This window comes from Erpetoichthys calabaricus, chromosome 10 (genome assembly GCF_900747795.2).
Source record: "Erpetoichthys calabaricus chromosome 10, fErpCal1.3, whole genome shotgun sequence".
Classification (NCBI taxonomy): domain Eukaryota; kingdom Metazoa; phylum Chordata; class Cladistia; order Polypteriformes; family Polypteridae; genus Erpetoichthys; species Erpetoichthys calabaricus.
Genome location: NC_041403.2, coordinates 50,838,658 through 50,863,424, shown reverse-complemented (window position 1 = coordinate 50,863,424; position 24,767 = coordinate 50,838,658). Strand labels below are relative to the sequence as shown.

The 24,767-nt window shown below is 38.9% G+C and overlaps 1 protein-coding gene across 2 annotated transcripts in view; it reads left to right on the top strand.

The window, feature by feature from the left end:
- The first annotated feature begins 10,076 nt into the window (after window positions 1-10,076).
- st6galnac5a (ST6 (alpha-N-acetyl-neuraminyl-2,3-beta-galactosyl-1,3)-N-acetylgalactosaminide alpha-2,6-sialyltransferase 5a) overlaps window positions 10,077-24,767 on the top strand; it is a 259,090-nt gene continuing 244,399 nt past the window's right edge. The window contains exons 1-2 of one of the 2 annotated variants that reach the window (XM_051933117.1): window positions 10,077-10,454; window positions 12,767-12,988. In XM_051933117.1, the coding sequence (XP_051789077.1) occupies window positions 10,440-10,454; window positions 12,767-12,988 (237 nt within the window). In that variant the 5' untranslated portion in view covers window positions 10,077-10,439. The remainder of the gene's footprint in view (window positions 10,455-12,766; window positions 12,989-24,767) is intronic. The other variant, XM_028811189.2, reaches the window with a different exon arrangement.

Genomic DNA, 24,767 nt, shown 5'->3' with positions numbered 1-24,767 from the left:
TGGCAATGCCATTTCATGTTCTGATTTTTGGATGAGCACTACCATTTTGTTGTAGTCTTTGTTTGGCCACAGCCATATTGTTCAGTTATTATTCCCACTACTTGTCACTTGACATGGAGATCTTGTGATATATTGTATCATCAAAACCTACCTGAATAAGATGGTGCTGCACAGCTTCTGTCATCCAACTTTCAGATTCAGTACATTCTGTTAGTGTTAGTTTGTGTCCTCCATATCCCGGTCATTTTCTGTTGTTTTGTGTCTCACCTGAACACCTCATCCTCTTTACAAGTTGTTTACAACAATTGATAAAATTGGGAGTGGTCTCCCCTAGACTTTCTCATATACTCAGATATGAGGATGAATATTTGAGGAGTTAACCACAAGATAATGATTATATTTTTATATTATGTAAATTAAAGAACCATCAACAACAAATCAATCAAATTAATAATATATTGAACAATTATTGTAAAAGTAAAGTTGAATAAATTGGACTCTGCAGCTGCATGGATGAAAGGTAAAGTACCACTTCCAGTTAACAGAAATAGCCCAAAAGTTGATAGAAATCTGTGTTTTGTACCTAATACTTATATGCAAAATTTGGTTGGCCTAAGTGAACGCATACTCAAGTTATCGTGTTTACACACACACACACACAGACAGATAGACACTCAGACATAATTCCAAAAATGGTATTTTCGGACTCTCAACATCGAATTTTTGGATGATTAAAATACTTTCCCTATACTTTGTGTACAAGAAAGTAATAATTCTTAGATTCCTCCTTCAAGAGCTAAATGTGAGAAAAGCTTTATAGATCTGTGTAAGTAACTGGCAAAATTAAAGGAGACTCAGAGTAGATGATGGATTCAGATTGTACCAGAGTAGGTGCTTCTACTTCTATGGGATCAAAATTAAGAAAATCATGTCTCATAATGCTTAAAGTGATGCATAAAAATGCTCTGAGGTCCCGGTTACACATTTTGTTACATAGCACAATGGGAATATCTGAAAAAGTCAATTTGGTTGCCATTTTTTTAGGGTGCTTGTTTTTGTGGAGACATTTGGTTATGTTTCAAAGTGCTCAATTTTTGAAAGATTATTCTGTTTGAAGACTTGCTTTTGTCAAAAGAATATCACATTCCAACAGTGCTTTTTGTTTTTCTTTTTTTAATCTGTTATTGTTGTCTCCTCTAGCATTATTTTTTAATTTTGATTTTTAAGTTGTCTTTATTCTTAATGGGTTAGTTTCTTTGTCTAATTATAAATGCTTATTTGGTTTTCTGTTTTGATTTGAATGAACATGTTCTTCTTTGTAATTTAATTGTAGTAATAAGTGTGTGTTGTTGAGGGTTCTTTTCGCTTTTCATTTCTGAACACAACCAGGTTTTGTCCATGGCTGGTTCCTGCCTTGAGCTCAGTGTTTCTAGGATCGAGGGCTTCTTGCACCTATAAATAGAAACATTTACATTTACTTATTTGGCTAACTTCTTTTTCCAAGGCGATTTATAACATTTATGATACAATCAGTTCCTTCTCTTTTGGTTTTCCAATTGGAGTAACTTGCTCAGGGGCACACAGTATCAGTAGTGGGATTTGAACCCACAATCTCAGGGTTTGAAAGCCTTAACCTCTACACCACACTGCCTGCTTAAGTAATCAACAACTTAAAACAAAAAAGTGGGATGAATAATTGAAGTCATGATTGTGATGCAGTGAGTAATGTTACCTTGTCTAATTGTTTGCACCCTGGTTTCTTTTGAGAGGCCCTGGTTTCTTTTGAGAGGCGACATTTATTTTGATTTGTGTCTGAATGTTCATCTTCTTGTGTGCTTCTTTCCTCTGGTGGATTTTGATTTCCTCCAATAGTTTAAAAATGCTGCTAGTTTAATAATCTCAATATTTTCATGCTTTTCCATTTACTTGCTAGATTTAGGAAAAGACTAATTAACAAAAAATATATAGCTATCCACTATCTCCATTTCAAAAAAAGTCTTGGCATCAGTTTTTTTTAAGTTTTTGCATTAAATTTGTATGCAGCACTTTTTATGTTTCTAAATGGAAGTGAGCTAAAAAGAATACAGTAAATTGAATTTCATTGGTAACTCTAAAAGAGTCCCAGTATGTATGAAAGCACCCAGCAATGCACTAGGCTACTGTCCAAGGGGTCTTGCTTTTCTTGCAGTGCTGCCAAGGCAGGCTTTATCGACCCTAAAATTGAATGAAGTGGGCTCTTAAACAGGTGGCTGACTATATTGAATTGAATTGGTGACTCTAAATGTGTCCCAGTATGTATGAGTCTGCCCAGAAATGCACTAGACTCCCACCCAGGGCTGAATCCTCCTTTGGTCCCAATGCTGCATCACCCCTAATACTTGATCAAGTGGGGTCTCAAAGCATTGGTATTCAATAGTATTGAACTGAATTGAACTGCTGACTCTAAATGTGTCCCTCTGTGTGTGTGTGTGCTACTAGCATCCCATCCAGGGTTTGTTCTTGCCTTGCACCCAGGCTGCAGTTTCCCATAATCCTAAAATTGGATTCACTGGGTTCAATGACTGGACAGATGTACTTCTCATCCTGGTCTTTGGATGTGTTTACGGGAAATAAGTGTGTAATACAACTGACTAGCATCCCATCCGGGCTTAATTCCTTTCCTGTTCCCATCATTGCTGGAACATAACATCCATCCATCCATCCATTTTCCAACCCGCTGAATCCGAACACAGGGTCACGGGGGTCTGCTGGAGCCAATCCCAGCCAACACAGGGCACAAGGCAGGGAACCAATCCTGGGCAGGGTGCCAAACCACCACAGGACACACACAAACACACCCAAATACCAAGCACACACTAGGGCCAATTTAGAATCGCTAATCCACCTAACCTGCATGTCTTAGGACTGTGGGAGGAAACCGGAGCGCCCGGAGGAAACCCACGCAGACACGGGGAGAACATGCAAACTCCACGCAGGGAGGACCCGGGAAGCGAACCCAGGTCCCCAGATCTCCCAACTGCAAGGCAGCAGCGCTACCCACTGCGCCACCGTGCCGCCCTGGAACATAACACTTTACTTTTAATAAATAATGGAAAGTGAACTCTTTACCATTTACACCGCAATTAACTCCTCGGAACCATATTTACCATCTTATAATATGCCAGTAATGGCGGACTGCACAATAAAGTGCAGTGAATACAGTTGACTTGAGCATTTCTCGTTTTCATCCTTTTCTCTGTACATTTACCATTCGTTTCCTCAGAGGTTGATGCGCTTGCTGCTCTTCTTTTCTCCATTCTAGCGGCCCACTTCTTCTGTTCTTTCAACACCATCTTTTCGCATTAAAACTGATTAAGTCAGTGTTTGTGTTGCAATTACTTAGTGCGTTTTTCTTAATTTTTCACTTAAACTGGCATTTCAGTATTCAATCTGCCTCAAGAATGATTTAAGATATGAAGAGGTAGGGGAAGTGACAGCGAAGGTGTTAGGGATGAGAACGGTGCCCGTTTGCATGTGCCGCAAGGCCGCCCTGCTCATCGATGCAGAGAGTTGATTCTACAATAAAATAAAAATAAAAAGAGGAATAACCTTGGAGATCAATCATCACCCCGAAAGTGGATAGTAGAGGTCACGTAGTATATATGTACCAAATTTCAGGTCAATAGTTCAAATGGTTTGTGAACTACAGGTGATTTAAAATCCTGGACAGACAAACGGACAGCCACGGTAGCGTATTATATAAGAAGAAAGGACAGAACCTTTTTTTTCCACAAAATGTGCCAATCAAAATGCATGATAATTATAAAGAAACAAAACTGATATCACAGACCTCATTCATTGTCATGTGAAAATGAACAAATAAGAAAGGAAACACCTGATATGTTCAATTTATTAGAATATTCAATACTACATATTATTTCTACAAAAGAATATTCATCAAATAATAAAGCCATGGCCTTGCTTAGTAGCCCTCAAATCCGAAGTTTTATGTTGAATGTAAGGCCTCTCCAAGAATCACTGCCCCCTTGTTCAGCATGTTCATATGGCTACTGCCCTTATAAATTATTATTAAATTATTGGCTATATTAAAATATTGTAGTTGGTTAAAATCACCTTTGTAAGATCAGCTCTAAATGGACTAAATTAAAGGAAGATGTTGGAAGGATAAAGTTACCAAGAGACTTTGACAGGGTTGAAATATAAGTTGCTTGTGTGCCTGGGGGTCACTCTTCTGGCTCTGGCAAGGTAAGCAGTACCACCTCATGACACAAAGGGCCTCTGGTGCTAACACTGACTTCTTTCCCTCAGCAGTTCAGACAGCAGCCCCCAGATGACGCCTAGTGCCCACCTTCAGCTCTGAGATGTTATGCCCCTTCTGGACGAGGCACAATAAAAACGGGCAACCATGAAATATTATATTTTGATTGCAATATTGAACCACTAAAAATTCATTTGGCTGTACAAGCTACAACAACATTTATTTATTGCACATTTTCACGCTTGGAATTAGTCATAAAGATTTGATCAGCATACCCTTTTAGTCCATCGCAGGGTTGACAAGAAACACCCCCTGAATGTGGTCAGTCAGTCAATTTTTATTTTATACAACTCCATTCTTAAAGTACCCCGGCCCTGGTGTGTTACATAGCAGTCTGTGATGGACCACACAGGCTCACACTCACTCATGCTATGACACTTCAGTCAGCTTAGACATTTTTGAGATGCGGTGGAGTTACCCACACAGGCAGACAGTACCCTGTATAGGACTCAGACCCTGATCTTTGTATCCATAAGGTAGCAGCACTAACTAGTGTGCTGCCTGCCATTCACAAACACATCTGAAAAGACTTTCAGAGAACCATTTAGAAAATTAAACAGTTTCAATTAAAGCAGAAATGTACCTTTTAAAGTCACTTTAGCTCTAGGAGAGCTTTTCTGCAGTGTGAGTGTCTCTACTCTGCACCGTATAAGCAGACGTTTGGGCAAATGAAGGCCATTCTAGTGAGAATCACTTCAAGATGCGCATGTCATTTTTTATATTGCAATAATTCTAACCTTTTAGAACAACTGAGCATCTTAAGTGATTTAACTGCAATGTTGTTGTTGTTCTACATTATTCTAGATATTTTTAAGTTGATGGGATTTTTCTCAACTGCTTATCAGCCAATGTTAATGAGTGATAAATAATGGAGATAAACAATGCACAGAATAGTGTGCATTTAAGAGCACTTTAGCTGAAACATGAAATATTCACACTTTAAGTAAGCAACATGGCATCCAGGAATGAGTATTAATCTAGATACTGTACATAAAGAGCACCTTTCTGGTTTTCTGTTCTCATTTGATAGATAGGTGTTAGCCAAAGTTAGTAGTGCATAACATTTAAAAGCACCTTAAGAACCCACAAACCAAGTAATGCCACTAATGGAGTATGTGTGTCATCTAGCTGGCAGACAGCTCTGAATTGCTATGTCTACTCTCTGGTGCCATTTAAGTGTCCTTTTGTGTTTCTCTTCCCACTCCTGCCGCCTACTATAGGCTGCACCGGGGCACACACTGACTGCTCTCATCTCAGGATTTATTTAAGGAGAGGAAATCAAGCAGCTGGTGCACAGTCTAGTTCAAATGGGTTTTGAAAGGATGAGGCAGATGACAAATGACAATGATATAAGGAACAGAGAAATAATATCACATGATATTTGAATGTCCACCACTTTCATGTGCCTAATCAATCCAGTCACAGAAAACTACAAACTGTGTTGATAGAATCAGCAAGAGGCAAGAAGGTGCACACAAGCACAGGCACAGAGGAACCAAGGCAATTTAGAAGCTGGTCTCTGGTTAGACTGACAGAATGAGACGCAAGGCGAAAGAATACAAATGTGCAGACAACGCAAAGGAGAGACGCTGGCCGGGATTTAAGACGGGCCCAGTCTCTGTAAGGCAGAGCCAAGGCACTCACATTGATAGCACATATAGTTAGTTTTATTTATGATTAATTACAAGGTCTGAATTTAATGGGAGGCTTACTGGTAATTAAAGAATAAAGTATTAAAACTCTTCCAGAGCAATGTTATAACTAACAGGTTAACACAAAGATCAGATCATAGTCGGGCTAGGCTATATACTCATCAAGTTCAGACCATTAGCAAGATCAGACGACGAGTTACTGTGGAAACGTCCATCAATCAGTTAATGGAAATGGGTGGATGTCTAAATGGAAAAAAACCCTGTTTGTTTGTTCCTACTATTGATGTTGACTAAATGCATTGAAAACATAAATACATTGTTGCACTTGTTATTCCAATAATAAGAAGACGAATGTACCATGTAATTAATATGGTACTGATGTTCTGTAAGGGGGCTAATATTCATTTGTTATCTTTAAGCAGATAGATAGATAGATAGATAGATAGATAGATAGATAGATAGATAGATAGATAGATAGATAGATAGATAGATAGATAGATAGATAGATAGATAGATAGATAGATAGATAGATAGATAGATAGATACTGTCATTCATGTGAGTTTCCGGTGTGCTCTACAGACTTGTGCTGGTCGAATACTAGAAAGGAAAAGAGTGACAATGCCACTAATTTCTGTTCCATCTGTTTCCCCAGACTGACTGAAGGAGGAGAAATCCCTGGAGGACCACTGAGGTCACTTCCAGACACTGCAAATTCCCACTCCTTCCGGTGCCTGCCACAAACAACAGAAGCCTCCACCTGAAGTCGATGATCACATTCAGACCAATTTTGGAGGAAGTTGGAGCTCCAAGTCTCTGAGGTTTTTTTTTTCATTATTTGCAGCAAATAACCAGACCCCTTTAAGCACGTGTGTCTGTTCCATTTCTTTAGTCATTTGGATGAATCAATTAAGTGAGGTATCCTTGAAGACCCCAACATTCATTTTTTTGTGTTGTTTCATCTTTTACAATAGTTTGGTAGACAAATAGATTAGTTTTATTATTTTTAAACAAAGCTTTATTTACAGTTATAAAAGTAACCAGATGTGTTATCTTATAAGGAAACAAATACATGCTTTTTACACAAAGATTTTACCATTTGAAATATAAATGTTTGCCTTCAACAGAGCATAAAATATCATAAATTCGACATATTTCCTGAAATTATTTTATTATAAGCAAATTCCACTTTCAGCTTGCTCCGAATTAGGACTTTTAAACATTAACTATACAGCAGTGTTTAATACTGAATGTTTTCCATCTTATTTTGTCATTTTCAATATTCCCAAACTAGCTTTTTTATTTTTTCTAGAGATGTCTATAGCTATAATTATAATGTTGAATGCTAGTACCGCACAGATTTAGCATCCTGACTTTGAAAGCAGCGCTCGGCTGTTGTTCATCTCGAGCTTGCACATTCTTCCTTCATCTGCTGGCTTTTATCCAGGTATTTACATTTTCCTTACACATTTCCAAAGACAGTTGGTTATTAGTTTAACTGACAAATGCGGATTGGCGTGTGTGTTAGGGGGCCTTGTGATAGGCTGGTGTCCTGTTAGCTTTGAATCTTATAGAAAATTAAGGGTCTCTGCTGCTGTTCCTACTGATAGAGAAGCAGGTGTGATAATATAACACATGGTGGAATGGCACTGTGGACACAAAGACTAAACAGAGCATAAATAATAAATCAATCAATCAATCAATCAATCAATAAATCTCACACATAAACATACATCATGTAATACATATAACATGCCACAATAACACAGTAAAAACTCCAGTGCAAACTGACTGGTTGGGTGAGTACTGACTAATGGAGGGCTGATTGTTCTCTTTTTGACTTTTGTTAATTTGTTGACGCTCAGTTGACAGTACTACTTGACCCTTTGCAATTAACTGCTGATTAGACTTTTGAATGCGCCCTACATGTCTTTGCTCTTCTGTGAAAACAATTGATAGTCAATACTTAATTGTTTTATAATCTCTTCCTCTGAAAGCTTCTGCAAAGTTAAGTTAATCGCACACATTGATAGGATGATGACCTTGATTTTCTAGCTCATACAGCTATGCTTTTTGTCCAGTTTACCTCTGGAGACAACTCTCTGTTACACAGTTCTGGGGTATGAACCATCTTGTCTGCATTTTCTTGGTCAGAAATCATCATCACTTAATAGTTTGTATATTAGAACATTAGATTAATTTGACAAGAACAGGCCAGCTGTACTTACCTAATTTCTCCAAAATCACATTCAGTTAAGTTTTGAAGGTCCTTAATGTTTTACTGTCTACAACCAAATTAAGCAAAACTTCTTGTGTTTTGTACTCTACACTTCATGCTATATAACCTAATACCCCATTAGGCTTTTTGGTTGCTTCTGTACACTGTCCGGATGTAGATAGTGAGAAGTTCACTTTTAGGTCCTTCTCATACGGTGTACTTGTAAGCTGCAGACCCTTCCTTTGGGTATTCAAATATAACATTTTTACTTCCTGTATACAATTTGTCACAAATTTGTCCGAGATTTAATTGTACTCGGATCCATCTGTAACAATTCAGACAGTAGATTATCTGCACTTCTACATACTGTAGTTTGCTCATTTGTCTAAAAACACCACCTCCATAGCAAAGAAGGAGCAGCAGTGTCTTGACTTCCTTTGGTGGCTAAACAAGGTAAGCCTACCTCTTCTCATTCTCACCAGTTTCTACTGCAGCACAATTGAGAGCGTTCTGACCAGCTGCATCACTCTCTAGTGTGGGAACTGCAGTGTCTCTGACAGTAAGACAGCGCACACAGCAGAAAAGATCATTGGGACCTGTTTGCCCTTCATTAAAGATATCCTTTTAAAGTGATACATTCACACAGCCTAAAGCACTGTGAAGGACCACTCACACCCCTTCTATGTCCCACTTTGTCCCACTATGTCCCCTTCTGTTGTCCCACTTCGATCCGGCAGAAGGTACTGTAATATCTGAACCAGTTCTACCAGTCCAGACAGCCCATCTTCTCCCGCTGGGCTGTCTGGACTGAACTCTGTGCTGCCCCACTGCCCTCAGATCTGCTGCTAGCAGCTAATTTACTGTATATGCAGTACTTTTGTTATGTTACTACTGTTGTTGTTTTTTTATTATTAGCTTGTTGTGTATTACTAACTATTCACTTGCCTTTTATTTATAGTACTAGGGGGCTTCTTGAGCACCTGCAGGAAACCCAGGTTGTTGTCTTTATTAAAAATGAGCAGATTCCCTAGCACTGACCAACAAGGGACACAAATTTTAATATCATACTGAAATAGTTCCCCTCACCCTAACCCTTTGTTATCCATGTTTAAGCCCATAATGCACCCTAAACTCCCACTTCTTTAAATTTCTATAAATCTGATCAAACATCTTTCATGTAGTACCTTATTAAAAACCATCTGAAACTCCAGAAAATAATACCTCATCGAATGCTTTTGTTGTATTCACCTGTAATTCTATCCTATCAGTGCAACACGACCTCGACCTCCGTGTCTAAACCCTCATTTCACTGTTACACCTGTTCTTGGCACGTGTTGCTCAGTCTTTTAAAAACAAGACAAGCAACTCTTAACATTTTTTCCCACTGTAAGTCCGTAATTTTACTCTCATGTCCTAAACATGTGAACACGTGCTGATATCCTGTAGATCCTGTAGTAACATAATGAATGTGAATTTATTTTGTTCGTTTAATCTATGTGTCTTCAAATTCAAAACTTATTAGAGACGGCTTACCAGACTCGATCTGTCCTCTTGTCAGTTTGTTTAAATTGTACAGTATTTATTAAACTTGTTAATCTACTTGGTTGTATCTAATTCAGTTCTAATTCTGTTTATATGAAATTATGTTTTACTTTCAGGCTCATTCCCATTTGACATTCCGTAATACTGTCAGTTCAAAACATTTTCTTCGCTTACCAATGGGCGACTTTTTGTATTTTTCCGTTTGTTTCACTGGAGTTAAGTCAGTGACCCACTAGTCACAGATCGCAGATTCCCGGAATGTGACAAGTCGAATTAAAGTTCTGCTAATGCCGTAAGCCCGCGGTGTCGCATGCCGCTCGCCTTTCCGTTTATAGAACAGCTCTGAGCTCATGGCGAGGAAGGCCGGTGCGATGACAAGATAAAGGAGCTCGGGCTGGGAGACAACTCGCAGTAAGACCCGGCGGACACGCAGATGGTAGCCTCCGTGCCAGACCCTCCGCTCTCGCTGGGCTTCGCTCGTTCGCTCGCTCTTCTGTTCTCTCCTTGCCTGCTCCTCTCGCTCGCTCATCGAGTCGCTCCCTTTGCCTCTCATCTCCGTGTTGTAAGTGGAGCGCTGACTGGCGCGTCCAGTCTGTTTGAACCACGATGTGGATGCGGAAGGATTTTTCAGACTGGTTATAATCTATTTGTCCTAGGAAAAGTGAAACCAGATGTGCAGACCAGTGGGATTAAGAGAGAGCGCGGCGCAAAATGAAGACACCCATGGTAAAAAATGTTTTCAAGCAACACTTTATTTTCGCCAGTAGATACTCGTCGTGAAATGAGATCTGTGTGGCTTTCTTTCCACTTCGCCTTAGTACTTTTATTCTGTTGCATGGATGCTATTCTTTGCGGACTACCAAGCGCGCATTCGATTTCGGAGCCGGCTGGCAGCTGGACGATGCCGATAATAAAGCAGGATGCGCAGCTTTGTGCTGGCAAGCATATATAGAATATTTAAAATCATGTATTTGAAAAAAAGTTTAAGCCCCTGAACACGATTCAGTTTGGGTTGCATCTTAATCTTTCAGGTCTGTTTTGATTTCCGCAAAACAGCAAATCGTGAACCCGAATTCAGTAAAGTACAGCGGTGCAATGGGTAAGCTAAGTGAAGCTCTCACGCACTTTTCCAAATTGTATTAAATGTACGTTAAACGTGGTTTGACACTGAGTAGAAAGAGTAGTGCGAGTTATCGGTTTAAACTACCGAAGGCTTAGACCAGTTTAAACAGTAGCTGTCTCCTGAGCTGAACATGGATAATTGCGGCAAGATCACTCAACACCCGGGACTCTCTTTCTTTTTGATTCTTTTAAACCAAGATTTCGAAATACAAATGTCAGCATTTACCTGAACAAACGGATTTTTTTTGCGTACAGATAGCAAGTGTCCACTACTGCGTTGAGAGTGATTTCGAAGTGAACGCTTATAGGAGATCGCGATGCGCCCAAGTACAGCAGCACTCGGAGCGTCTTCTGTGGCAACAAAGGGTGTCTGCAAATGAAGTTCTAAAAGCAGCCTGATGTATTCACTACATGTCAGCTGGCTGATATGCATCGCGCTGCCAGAGCTCAGATCATAAAAATATTTTGACATCACTACGCCTTTTTTACTTTTCTAAAGCTTCAGAGAATCTGACGGAAACTTTTCATTAGCTTTTTTGTTCAAGTTCCACAAAACAGTTATATTCCTCGTAGCAAATATGAGTGATGCTTTACGCACAGAATAGTAACCCAGTTTCCGTTAATCCTTTAAACATTGCTGATGAAAAACAGAAAACTTTATTTATTTATTTATTTATTTATCATTGGGAAGCAGATTACACCGCAATTTTCAAACTATTTTCAGCAATTAGTATTTCAACTAATACACATTAAATACGTTCATTTTGCGTTTGTGGTATTTAATTGTTATAAATCAATACATGAATGAAGAACATAGAATTCTGAATACTATATCTGCAGATTTTTCTGTATAATGTATCTAATAAAAACACGAAACCTTTCCAACTGTATCACTCTTAAAAGTACTTTTTCGTTAATGGCACTCGACTAGGTTGTGCGGCTCCTTGTCCCTTGTGGCTTGGCAAGCTACCATTTCAGTCTTGGAAGGGTTCTTTGCATATGAAGTTGGTTCTTTGGGTTTTGAGAAGGTTCCTAATATGTGGACAGAACAGAAATCTTTCATGTATGGTAGGTTACCTAGCAGGACACAATAGATCAAGAAAGCCTGAATGTAACTTGTGTTGTTGTATGTAGTGAGAGTCTTTTTAAAATCAGGAAATTATTAATATGTCACAAATTATTAATTTGTGGTTATTTATGAAGCCAGTTACAGATCTACATTAAAATTTCTTTCTGGAACCTTCATGTGGATAGCTCTTTTGGGAACCCAAAATGGTTCCACTATGGTTTTGCTCTGAAGAACCACTCCGGCTCCTTCATTTTTTAAAAGTGCACTGAAACTGATCATCCATTCGCAGATGATGTCTTAACTCTATTAAATTAAAATGATTGTTTACAGCTTTGTAGAGAGCTTATTGCTTTCATTGTAGGGTATTCATAAAAATATTTAAAAAAAATATGTATTAGCTGTATGTGCAAAGTTAATACCACTACTTGGTGGCATACATGTCCACCTCCTTGGTTAGTGTCTGTGCTAAGTGTATGTGTTCTACCCATGTTCTTACAGAATCCTCCAAGGACTGCAGTTTACTTCCTTATCCACACAAGTGTAAGTGAACACGTGTGTGTGTGTGTTTGTCTGAGACTGTAACAGAAGCCCCATGCTGGGATGCTTCCAGATTGTGCCCAGTGCTTGCAGGAAAATATCCAGCTACCCAGAGCCCATTACTGGAAAACAAAAGGCAGTGAAAGAAGACACAGAGAGATGGATGTTTGTCCTCTTCTTTAACCCAACACCTCACAAAATACATTGATTACCAAGATTTTGAATCTGAATTCAGATGTGATTGATGTGTACAGTAGACTTGGAAATGCAGCAATCAAATCTTCTTTTGTGTTTTTTTCCCTTTGCTCAGAGGCATGGAGTAGCATTGTTTTTAGTGATTACCATGTGCACAAGCTTGCTGGTCGTATACAACAGCAGAGGAAACGGCAGCAGCAACAACAGCAGCAGCTCACAAAGAGACCAGCCTGTTGTTCAACGCAAGGAGGAAAAACAACCAGTGCAAATTGCCACCACAGCGATGAAAGCCTCGGCACCTCCCCTGCAAGGATATATCAGCATCATAGATCACAAGGTAAATCCTTTATATCCCACATGTTGCTTGAGATAAGCTAAGCTCTTTTATCCTACCTGGCAGGACAGTTAAAATAAAGTGTGTGCTAGGTAGTTTCTGACCAACAGTGCTTTAAAACCAAGAATCTGATGACTATTCCATACATACACATTGTGTGAAGTGATATTAAGCAAAGTTATGTCTTTCTTATTGATGCAGAGAGAAGGTACTACCAAGCTCAAGAGTAAAGGTTAATTGGAGTGTTGCCTATAATATGAGATAATGATCTCCAAGGCTATTTAAATGTAATAAACTTGATTAAAGCTCCCCCCAGAGATTAACAGATTACATTTCCTATTTCAGAGTAGTTTGTTGTTAACAATTGCACTCTGTGTCTTATACATGTTTTTAAGCAGAATTTCATTTTTTTTGTACTTTTCTGCATTTGTTTAGATGTATTTCTTTCACTGCTTTTAATGTTAAATCCAAATTGTGGAAAGCAGAGTTGCGTGATTTTGCCTGAATGAATGTTCCCACAACACTTACAATGGGTGTTATATCATTCCTATAAGACACAGAAGTATTTATTTGTGATTTCTTAATAAGAAAATGGCAATTAACATTTCTGTAGTAATTAAATGATATCAAAAAGAAGAAAAAAATTATTTGGCATGTTGTATGACAGAAAAATGGGAAACATGCTGGTGTGAATAATGTCTAGCAAATTATGCCTCTTCTAGAATATTGATTTCTATCAATGTTAGATGCGTGTTCTGTGTGGTGTGTACTCTTTACATGTGATGATGTTACTACTCCTATGATGGCAACTACTGTGTTATGTTCCTCCAACACTGAGTCAGACCTCTGGTTTCCATGGATCTCCTCTGTATAGAATGCTGCTAATATCAATGATATTCATACAAAATAGAGAAAATAACAGTAGAAGACAGGCTTTGCACTTTAAAAATGTACTTACCAAAATAAGAATCAAAACCAACATTGTCAAAGTTGGCATGCACAGTTCTTGAACTCCAGACTCATTAAGTTCCCGTAGCTCGTAAACATTGACTTAACTAGTTCACAATTTCTGACAGCTGCGTTCTTTTATATAAGACAGCTGAGCTTTCCTTTTATCTCAAGCTTATCAGTCTTGAGTTTCAATGCGTCATAATTTGTTTGGAATTATCACAGTTGAATGTATTTGATCGTGTGTGTATGCGTTTTATATCTTTCTGAGTGTTTGTGTTTTTAGTGCTAGTATATCATCACAGAACTTTCTGTTAGTTGGTGATAATTCATTAATGTTTTTCTATTTGTGTTTTGGTTCTAAATAAAATATATTTTAGCCATTATAGAGACTGAGTTGCAGTTTTTCTTGAATAAATGTAGCAGGTTCCAGGTGAGTTCCAAAGACATTTAAGTCAGATTTACACACAATGCATAGCTTTTCATTTTTATTACACTGTTTCTTTGTGTTTCTACTTTTTATAATTGCTTTTTAAAATCTATCAACTGTACCTCAAAGCTTTTTGAATTTTTTTTATTTTACCTTTCTTTTTGAGTTTCTAATTTTATTTACTTGTGAAAAAACGTTTTGTGATGGTGCATGCTGTTAATTGCAGTACATAAAATATAGAATGAATGCTGTTTGTACATTAAATGTATATAATTCTTATGGGAAATGGTCTATCAGCATGTTTTCATATAGCATCAATAATAGCATTTAACCCCTCAGTGTAAGTCAGTTATACTATAATCCACTTAAACAGGCGTCAGACGACCAGCTCCTGAGTTTAATGTCATCTTAACTAGTTCCAATTAAAAGTTCAGCTTTGCACAATAGCTTACTTTCTATAATGGCATACATCATTACATGGTGCTTTATAAAGCACAAAAAAGGCTGCATTAAAGGGCACCCTATCCTCTTTAAAATCAATTGCTGAAAGTACGAATACTTTTATTGGATATCGTGAGGAAAACATCCTCCTTTTGCAAAGAAGTTCCACGTCTCAGCACCTTGGACAGCGTACTGCACACTATTGGGAGCGCGTGAGTGATCGGCGTTTCCTTCCCGGGTGCCGGATTGCATACCTCAAACATGGACTGTTACACTATTAAAATATGAAAATGCTTCTTCAGAGCCTTGACGTAGGGGAGTCATTTTTGGTTCCCAAAAGAACTATCCACACGAATGTTCCAGAAAGAATCTTTATTTATTTAGATCCGTAATAATCTCCACAAATACGCTTGAATAAACGGTAACACGTTTGTGAAATTTCAATTTGTTCCTGATTTTAAAGTGACTCTCGTTGTACACAATCACACAGGCTTAGCTCTGTTTTTTTATCTTTTAGTATTCTGCTAGGTTAGTTACTATACATTAAAGATTTGTGTTTTGACCGCATATTTGTCCCCTTTTCAAAGTCCAAAGAACCAACTTTATGTACAAAGAATCCTTCCCGAAATGAAATTGTTCTTTGTCAAGCAATATTTCTAGGAGTATTTCTGAGGTGCCGTTACAGAACCAATGTCTCAAGAGTGTAGGTTGGATTTATGCACCTATAATTTGGCATCCAGTCCAGTGTATTGTTTTTCCTTATGCGTTTTGGAACTGGGATAGGTGCAGGCTTTCTGTGCTCCTAGTTAATTAAACAGGTGGATCAATGGAAATTTGTTTGTTCATGAAAGGGAGAGTGTAAAAGATTATTACAAACAACTCATTATTATTAATTGTATTAGTATTAGTATTAATGGTGGCTCTGGGGCTAAGGATCTGTGCTGGTATCTGGAAGGTTGCTGGTTCAAATCCCATTACTGCCAGAAGGGATCCTACTCTACTGGGCCCTTGAACAGGGCCCTTAACCTGAAAATTGCTGTACAATGGTGGATCTTGAGCTTTGATCCGCAAAGGTCATGCCAAATGGCAATTTCACCTCAAGGATTAATAAAGTAAAAATAAAGAAAAATGTCAACATCGGATTAGCCTGTACACCTATACAATGCAGACTTCAACAACAGAGAGTATCTTTAAGTAAAGGATTTTCCAGTATTGCAGTGTGGGAGGTTATATTAGAGATTTCTTTTTGTTCCACAAACAATTTTTAAAATAGAGCTTATGGTCTGTGGACATCATGAAGTTTTACTATAACTCACTTTAGCAAAAATCCAAAAACATATTTTTTTTACCTTAACCAACTGATTAAAAACATTTTTAAGCAGAGAGAAGCTTTTCACAAAGGTGACAGGGTTGAAATACATTTCATCTAAGATATACAACATGTACATTGTAAAAAAAATTAACTCACTTATTTAACATAACAATAAAATCTCCATTTCAAATATCAGAACATATTTTTATTTGGGGTGGAAAGAGGCAACAATTCTTAACATTTTCAAACAATCCTTCTTTTTACTTATAGACACTCCTTTTTTGAATGTTATACCTTATATTAAAAACAAATGTATAATTATTAAAACAAGCAAATGTGAACCTTTTTTTTAATGCAAACTTTAAAAGTATGTTTGTCATATTACTGAACATTTGTCATTTGGATGGTCACCATTGTTATCAGTGGCATGAAGTAAACATCGGAGTTTCTGTTATGAATATTTATGCTAGAACTTTATTTAGCCATTCATTTTTTTTCCCAAGTGGCTACGGCAGTGAACTTTAAAGCGTTAGTTTGCTGCTTTTACTGCTTACTCCTGCTCACCGGGTGGATCTGGCCATGTCACCTAACTCATCTGTGCTTCAACTGTTAAGAAAGTGTGCAGGCAGTTCTGCCTTAGCCCTGTATGCGAAGAGCACCTAGGGATGGTATTTACATGGAAAGGTGCCACATAAAAGAAACATTCTCTGTAACGCAGCTTGATTTATGTAAAGGTGTGTCTGAGACACTCTGTGTACAGTACATGCTAACATGGCTTCACCATTGTGATTATTGCTACCAGTCAAGCTATTTCCACATTTTCAATCAAAGCCTTTCTTCTGCCATGCCATCCGATATAATTACACATGTACATTTACAGATATTTCCAGCTTGTCAGAGAAGGAGCAAGAGCTAGAGAGAGTGAGATTTCCAAATTACTGAGCCCCAGTGTTATTGTTACATTTTTGTGTTTGTTTTTTTATCTTTAGGCCTTTGCAAGATGACAGGGAGCTGAAGTACTGGATACATGCACGTCATTCTGTTTTTGTGAAACATCACGTCAACTGATATTAGGTCACAATGTACAAAAGGAAGGGCTGCTGAACAGTAAATCATGATTTTAAGGCACATTAAGGAGTATTTGAACCAGTTACAAGATGAATTTTGATGTAGTGAGGTCAAAATGAATGTATAATGACTCGGTAAATCATAAATCAGGAAGAAGAATATGTTTGAATGAGTCAGTGTGATGAAAGTAGGGGAATCTAAAATTAGTTTTAAATCAAGCCACATCTAAACAGCAAGAAAATATCATATTCTGAATTTTTCAGTATGTGTATGTGACAGAGGATGCTTTACATGTAATACCCAAAGCAATATTTCAGAGGAGGGGTTAAATCCATTACCCAACTCACACTGACCTAATACTGATAGCAGCATTCATTTATTTTTTGGGTGGAAATTCTAATGCAGCTATTTGAAACATGTAAGTAAAAATCAAAGTGGCTAACTAAACTGACAAATTTACAGTATACTGTATGTTGCATCTTGATGAGCAAAATATTGGCCTATTTTTGAAATTTTGTTTTCATTATAAGCTTTCAAGAAGCCAATGTTGATTCTACAGTTCTGACAGAATTGCATTCTTGGACACAAATTGGGCATCTGTGCTGGGTGGTTTCAGTTCTTCACATATGATGGTCTTACATAGTAATAAATAGAGTCAGTCCAGTATCAGGGGTTTTCCTTTGACTATTGAGGTTGACATCATTATGTACATGCATAAAGTAGGAGACTTTGTTCCTTGTTCCTTTTAAAATTTCCAAATAATCAAAGTGTGAGTTTGATGTTTGCCATAAGGCAATGATATCTCCATCTATGTTCTTAAATCGCTCATCCAGTGTAAGAGTCATGGGAAATCTTTGGACGGTAGGCAAGGAACAGTTCTTGGATGGCCCCCAGTCCATTGCAGGACACATTCATACAAAAATAAAACCCCAATCACTCAAACTGGGCCATTTTAGAGTCACCAGTCAATCTAACCAGTATACTGTACCTTTGAAATGCTGGAGAAAGTCAGAGTTCTGGGAAATAGACTGAGGCAGACACGGGGGAACATGAAGAGACAGTGACCATCTGAGAGACACAGAAGCAGTCTCTGTGAACTATGAGGTAGCAACACCCACTGGAACACCATGCTGCTCCCTTCTGGTGGATGCTTTGTAAAAAGAAGCTGATCTGTTACTTCCATATTTCTTTTTTGGAGAAGGGAATTGATGGAGACAAATACTTTAGAAAGGGTGCATTCATTCTAAGCTTACCTCAGTTCTAATAGAGACTTATCTAGAGCATTAAAGTGGACCAAGAATTGGAGAAATTATAAACGTCTATGAATATAAGTCCTGGAAACCGAGGAACAGGAAGGCAAAGTGATCAGTCTGACACAGAACAAGTGCCTTCCATGTATGATGTAAATGCCAGGGGTTGCTGTTGCCCCTTAAACTCAACTGACAGACACGCAGGACACAGGATAAAAGCACCAAGAAGATATTTTTAAATTATTTTCATCCTGCACAGTGCCTCCAAAGCACCACAGCCACATTAACCACAATACTCAATAATAATCACTATACTCTTTCCTCACACCTCCCAGCAAGCTATGTCTTCTACTTCCCAACTCTGGCTCATTTGTTGGGTTCCCATCAGTCCTTTAAATAGTCTTTGACCCATAAGTGCTTCTGTCCTTCTGAGCACGTGACTGCCTAGCATTTCCGGGTCTAATGAAGAACTGACTTTTTCTTCATCCCAGAAGTACTTCAGGGCGATAGGAAAAAATTGAGTCCCCAGGTCCTTCGACATCTCCACCAGGCAGCACCCACGGCACCCAACATGGCTGAGAAACCGAACTCCTAGTCCCAGGATGCCCTGCAGGAATCTGGGACACCTCTACACTCCAGGGGAGCTACCATCTAGCATTTTGGGGGAGGCAGTGTCGGAAAGTAGCTGCCTTACACCATCCTTCCATTTCATTGGCGTCCCGGCTGGGTTGAGCTGCTGGCCGTCCATCACAATTACTTCCCTTCTGTTGAAAAGTTCACATGTCCACAAACTGCAGGTTTCAATTTTCTGTTGGTTCAATACTTTTTATGCTTGTGCATTTCTGAAAGCCTCCTTTCTAATTACTTGCTTCCTGTCTTGTGCTCACTGCTGCTGGGACAGACTCCGGCTTCCCAAGATCCAGCAATATGTGGGGTCTAGAAAATAAGGAGATGGATTTTTAAACAACAGCACTGAAGCGCATAATGCAAGTATATGGGAGCTCTAATAGCAATGAAAACCACAGGCTTTCCAGGAAGGGAGAGTGCGGAATTAGCTTAATGTAGGATAAGGTAAAATGATAGGCCGGTGAAGATGGTGCCACCCAACATAAAAATGCTCTGATTTTTCAACAAAATTCTTTGCTGCTAACAAAATATGTCTGAGTGTGAGAAGCATTTTCAAAACTATTTGATGGAAGCATTCGGTGGCTCCAGCTTCTTGCTTCTGATTCATTTGTGGTTGTCTGTTCTCCCTGATTATTTGTAAATTAGCATATGAGACTTCTGGAGGTTGGAATGTCAGGGGAAAAATATACAGCAGTTCCACTGGAGTTAAAATTGATAGGCTAGGGTGACAGGCATGATTTTAAGGATTAATTTACCTTGACCAGAGCAGAATTGACATCAGTGAGTTTGCTGCATAGAACCAATGAAGCAACTGTGGATAATTCAGAATTTGAGACATGTAAATTAAAGCACAAAAGTAGAATGGGAATACCTGTTTAATTCTGGTAGTTAATGGATCTGTGTGCCAGTTTTTTCTTAAGCTAGTACAAAGATGGTCTCTGGCCAGGATCCTCTTAATGGACAGCATTGTGGAAATGACAGAGGCAGACTTTGTTATCTGGGGTCATGGAAGTGGTGATTTAGGACTGTTGAGGAAGCAGACCAAGATGTAAGTTCTCTGGTGTTTTTTTACAACCCTCTGCCAAGATTCTCATTACTTAGACACATAATAATCACACCCTTGGCAGAAGTCAATACTGCTTATTCAAGGAAACTGGCTTTGGATCTAAGAGGAAACGTGGTGGTTAAAAGTAAATTCTCGGGAAGTTCAGTGTCATGATTTAATGATACACAGATGACAATATACAGCTGTACCTCTCTTTCCCCTCTAGAGGGCTATAAAATATCAGATAAACTCTCTGCAGGTCCTACTGATGTTGCAGCCTGGGTGAAGGAACACCATTTCCAGCTCAGCCTGGCATATCCAGACCTTCTTGTTATCCCAGCTCGTCTGTCTCACCAAGTCCTTACACAATCTTGGGGTGGTGGTCGATGATCAGCTGCCTTTCAAGGACCGTGTTGCTATGGTCTCTTGGTCTTGTAGATTCACTCTATACAATATCTGCAAGATCAGACCATATCTGTTGGAGTATACAGCACAACTCCTGGTGCAGACTTTGGTCTTGTCACGTCTGGACTACTGCAGCTCTCTGATGGCAGGAGTACTAGCATGTGTCAGTAAGCTGCTACAGATGATTGAAAATGCAGAGGGACATCAGGTAGGCGGGCGGCACGGTGGCGCAGTGGGTAGCGCTGCTGCCTCGCAGTTGGGAGACCTAGCAACCTGGGTTCACTTCCTGGGTCCTCCCTGCGTGGAGTTTGCATGTTCTCCCTGTGTCTGTGTGGGTTTCCTTCGGGCGCTCCGGTTTCCTCCCACAGTCCAAAGACATGCAGGTTAGGTAGATTGGCGATTCTAAATTGGTCCTAGTGTGTGCTTGGTGTTTGTGTGTGTCCTGCGGTGGGTTGGCACCCTGCCCAGGATTGTTTCCTGCCTTGTGTCCTGTGTTGGCTGGGGTTGGCTCCAGCAGACCCCCATGACCCTGTGTTCGGATTCAGCGGGTTGGAAAATGGATGGATGGATGGACATCAGGTAGGCACACATGTCACTCCTTTATTCTGATCACTGCATTGACTTCCACCAGTGGCACATATTACGTTTAAGTCCTTGATGCTTACCTACAGAGGAGTCAGCAGGACAGGACAGTGCCTATACATATCCTATGCTTCTTCTTGACCACTCAAGCCTGCTGATGTACACCATTTGGTGGTGTCACCTTTGTGTGGTATCAAATCTCAACCCAGACTCTTTTTATGTGTAGCTCCTACCTGGTGGGACGAGTTGCCCAACTCCATTCAGAATTTGGACTCCCTCAATATGTTTAAGAAGTGTCTGAAGACTCATGTTCTGGGAATTTCCGTCTAACCGACTTTAGCTGTTAGGTTTTTGTAACCCGGGAATTGTAACTCGCTGCTATTTTGTTCTGAGCTCTTCACTTGTGGTTGTCAATTTTGTAACCTTGTCCTGTAACACTTGTTTCCAAACTGTCTGGATTATGTTGACCTCTTTGGATGACATTGTCTGTTAAGCAAAAAAATGTAAGTGTAATGTAAAATGTAGCAAATATGCCTAGATTTGAATATCCATCCATCCATCTGTATCTCTTTTTTCAGAAGTGACTTTTTCAGCAGGGACAGCATGCTGAGGCTGGTTCATTGTCTGCAAGGCAGTTGCACGTTTTTCTTGATTCTGTGTGGGTTTTCGTCCTGGAACTCTGGTTTCCTTTCTATATCCTAAAGTTGTGCCAATTACGTTGATATTAAAATTCAGTATAGGTCCAGCATTTGTGTGTGCATGGCTTTGCCATGCAGTGAACAATCACCACACTCAGGGAGGATTCCTGCTAACTTAGGATATGGTACCCCCCAAACCTTAAACTGGATTAAATAGGTTTGATAATATTATGTCATGTACATTTTCTAGCACAGAAATCATAATAACCAGTGGGTACTGCAGCAGCGATAACTTTTGCACAGGATGCAGGCCCATCTGAGAGTCCATCCCATTCAAAACAGGCCAACGGAGTACCATCAGTCATCCTAAAATTATAGCTTTGAGATCTACTTTGAAAATGGAGGCACCTAGAAAAATCCTACAGAGAATGATCCAGATCTCTGCAACAGCGCTCAAAGAAGGTTTGAACCCAGCATTCCTCGCAACTCAAAGGAAGATGAAACTGCTGCTCGCTGTTAAACTGAATAAATTCAGTTTATGTAAAGTTTCCATTGTGGTGAGGGCCTCATTTCAATCAGCCAGTAAGGATTTAAGTCACATAAATCCACCTGTAAGAGCACTGCCATTCCAAATCAATCTGATAGATAATAGAAATGGAATTTAATTCACACCTTTTTGTAATGATTACCATCTTGATATTATTTCCATACAGATTACAGTACAGCCCTGTAAATATTTCTTCAAGTGGAGCACTTAAGGGGGAAGTGTATTATTCTGGGTCTCACGGTAGTAGGGACTGAACTGGCAGCCTTGTGATTTGTAGTACAATGATTGAACCACTAAGCCACACTGCCATAGAAAAAGAAATGCACATAATGCCAGGTTATAAAAAAAGGCCATCAAATATCATCCTCCATTTCCAATCTCACCTATGGCTATGAGCCCTGGATGGAGACCAAAAACATACAGTTGATTGAGAAAGTATTCATACCCCATTCACTTTCTGCACACTTTATTGTGTTGTTCATTTAATTTTAAATGCATTTACTGTCCATCCTCTACACTCATTAACCCATAATGAAAAAAGTGGAAAGGCTTTCAGAAAGTTTTGCAAATTTATTATATGTCAAAAACTGAAATCTCTCTTTTACATAAGTATTCAGACCCTTAATTCAGTAATCTGTGGAAGCCCTTTTGGCAGTAATTCTAGCATCGAATCTTCTTTAGTAAGTCTCTACAAGCTTTGAACACCTGGATTTGAGCAATTTATTCTGCTCTTTCTGGCAGATCCTCTCATGCTCCCTTAGATTGGATGGGAAGTGTCTGTAGACTGCCATCTTCAGTTGTCTCTGCAGATATTCTATGCCGTTCAAGTCTGGGCTTTGGCTGGCTAACTCAAGGACAGTCAGAGGTTTGTCCTGACGCCACTCCAGCATTGTCTTGGCTATATGCTTTGTCATTGTCATACTGAAAGGTGAACCGTTGCCCCCGTCTGACGTCAGACATATTCTTGGGCAGGTTTTATTCAAGAACCTCTCTGTATTTGACTGCAATCTTTCTTCCCTCAATTCCAACCAGTCTCATTGCTTCTGCCACAGGAAAGTATCCCAATTTCATGATGCTGCCTCCACCATGCTTCACTGTATGGATGGTATCAGGCAAGTGATAAGCAGTGCCTGCTCTTTGCTGTTTGGAGTTCTGCCCAAAAAGTAAAATTTTTGTCTGATCAGAAAAGACAATCTTTTTCCTCATACTCTTAAACTTCAAGCGGACTGTCATATGCCTTTTACTCCAGAGTGGCTTCCATCTAGCTACTCTGTCACAAACTCCTGATTGATGGAATGCTTCTGAGATACCTGTCCTTCCAACAGATTCTCAGCAGAGGACTTCTGAAGCTCTGTTAGAGTGACCACTGGGTTATTGTTCACCTCCCTGACCAAAACCCTACTTGTTCATGTACTTAGATGGCAGACTCTAAGAAGAGTCATGATGGTTCCAAACCTCTTCCATTTCACAATTAGTGAGGCCACTGTGCTCCTAAGAACACTCAAAACTTTAGAAATGGTTTCATACCTTTGCACTGATCTATGCCTTAGCACAATTTGTTTGTGGTGGTCTACAGAGAGTTCCTTGGACTTAATGTTTTTTTTTTCGTTCTGAAATGCAGTGTGAATTGTGGGACCTTACATACAGAGGTGATGTTCAATCAATTCATTTGGCCACAAGTGGACTCCAATCATATTCTAGACACATCTCAAGAAGAATTAAAGAAAACATGATGCGTCTGGTCACAATTTGGAGTGCTACAGAAAAGGGTCTGAATACTTAAATAAAGGAGAGATTTCAGTTTTTAATTTTTAATAATTGTAATAATTTAAAATTTTTTAATAATTTTAAAATAATTTAAAATTTAATAATTTTAATAATTGTACAAGTCTTTCTGAAAACATGTTTTTTGTTTCATTAAGAGTTACTGCTTGTAGATTGATGGGCAGAAATGCAAATTTACACATTTAAAATTAAAACCGAAACACAATAACGTGTGGGGAGCTGTGACATTGGAGGGGTTGCACCCTTAGGTTCCAACACAAAAATACTGCAAAATCACTTAACAAAATAATATCAATTGACAATTGATAAATATACAACAAAATTAAGTATGCAGAAAGTGAAGGGTTCCAAATGCTTTAGAATCCACAAGTAGAAAGAAAAGCAGAGCATGAAAGTGAAAACTCCTGTTTTTATGAAAGCAAATAAATGCAAAATTTGAACTAATTTATTTAGATAGATAGATAGATAGATAGATAGATAGATAGATAGATAGATAGATAGATAGATAGATAGATAGATAGATAGATAGATAGATAGATAGATAGATAGAAAGAAGAGGGTGCACGCCACAACCGTCTGATAGAACATCTGCAGCATCTTATTGCAGATGTTGAAGGATGCCAGCCTTCTAAGGAAGTATAGTTGGCTCTGTCCTGTCTTGCACAGAGCATCAGTATTGGCAGTCCAGTCCAATTTATCATCCA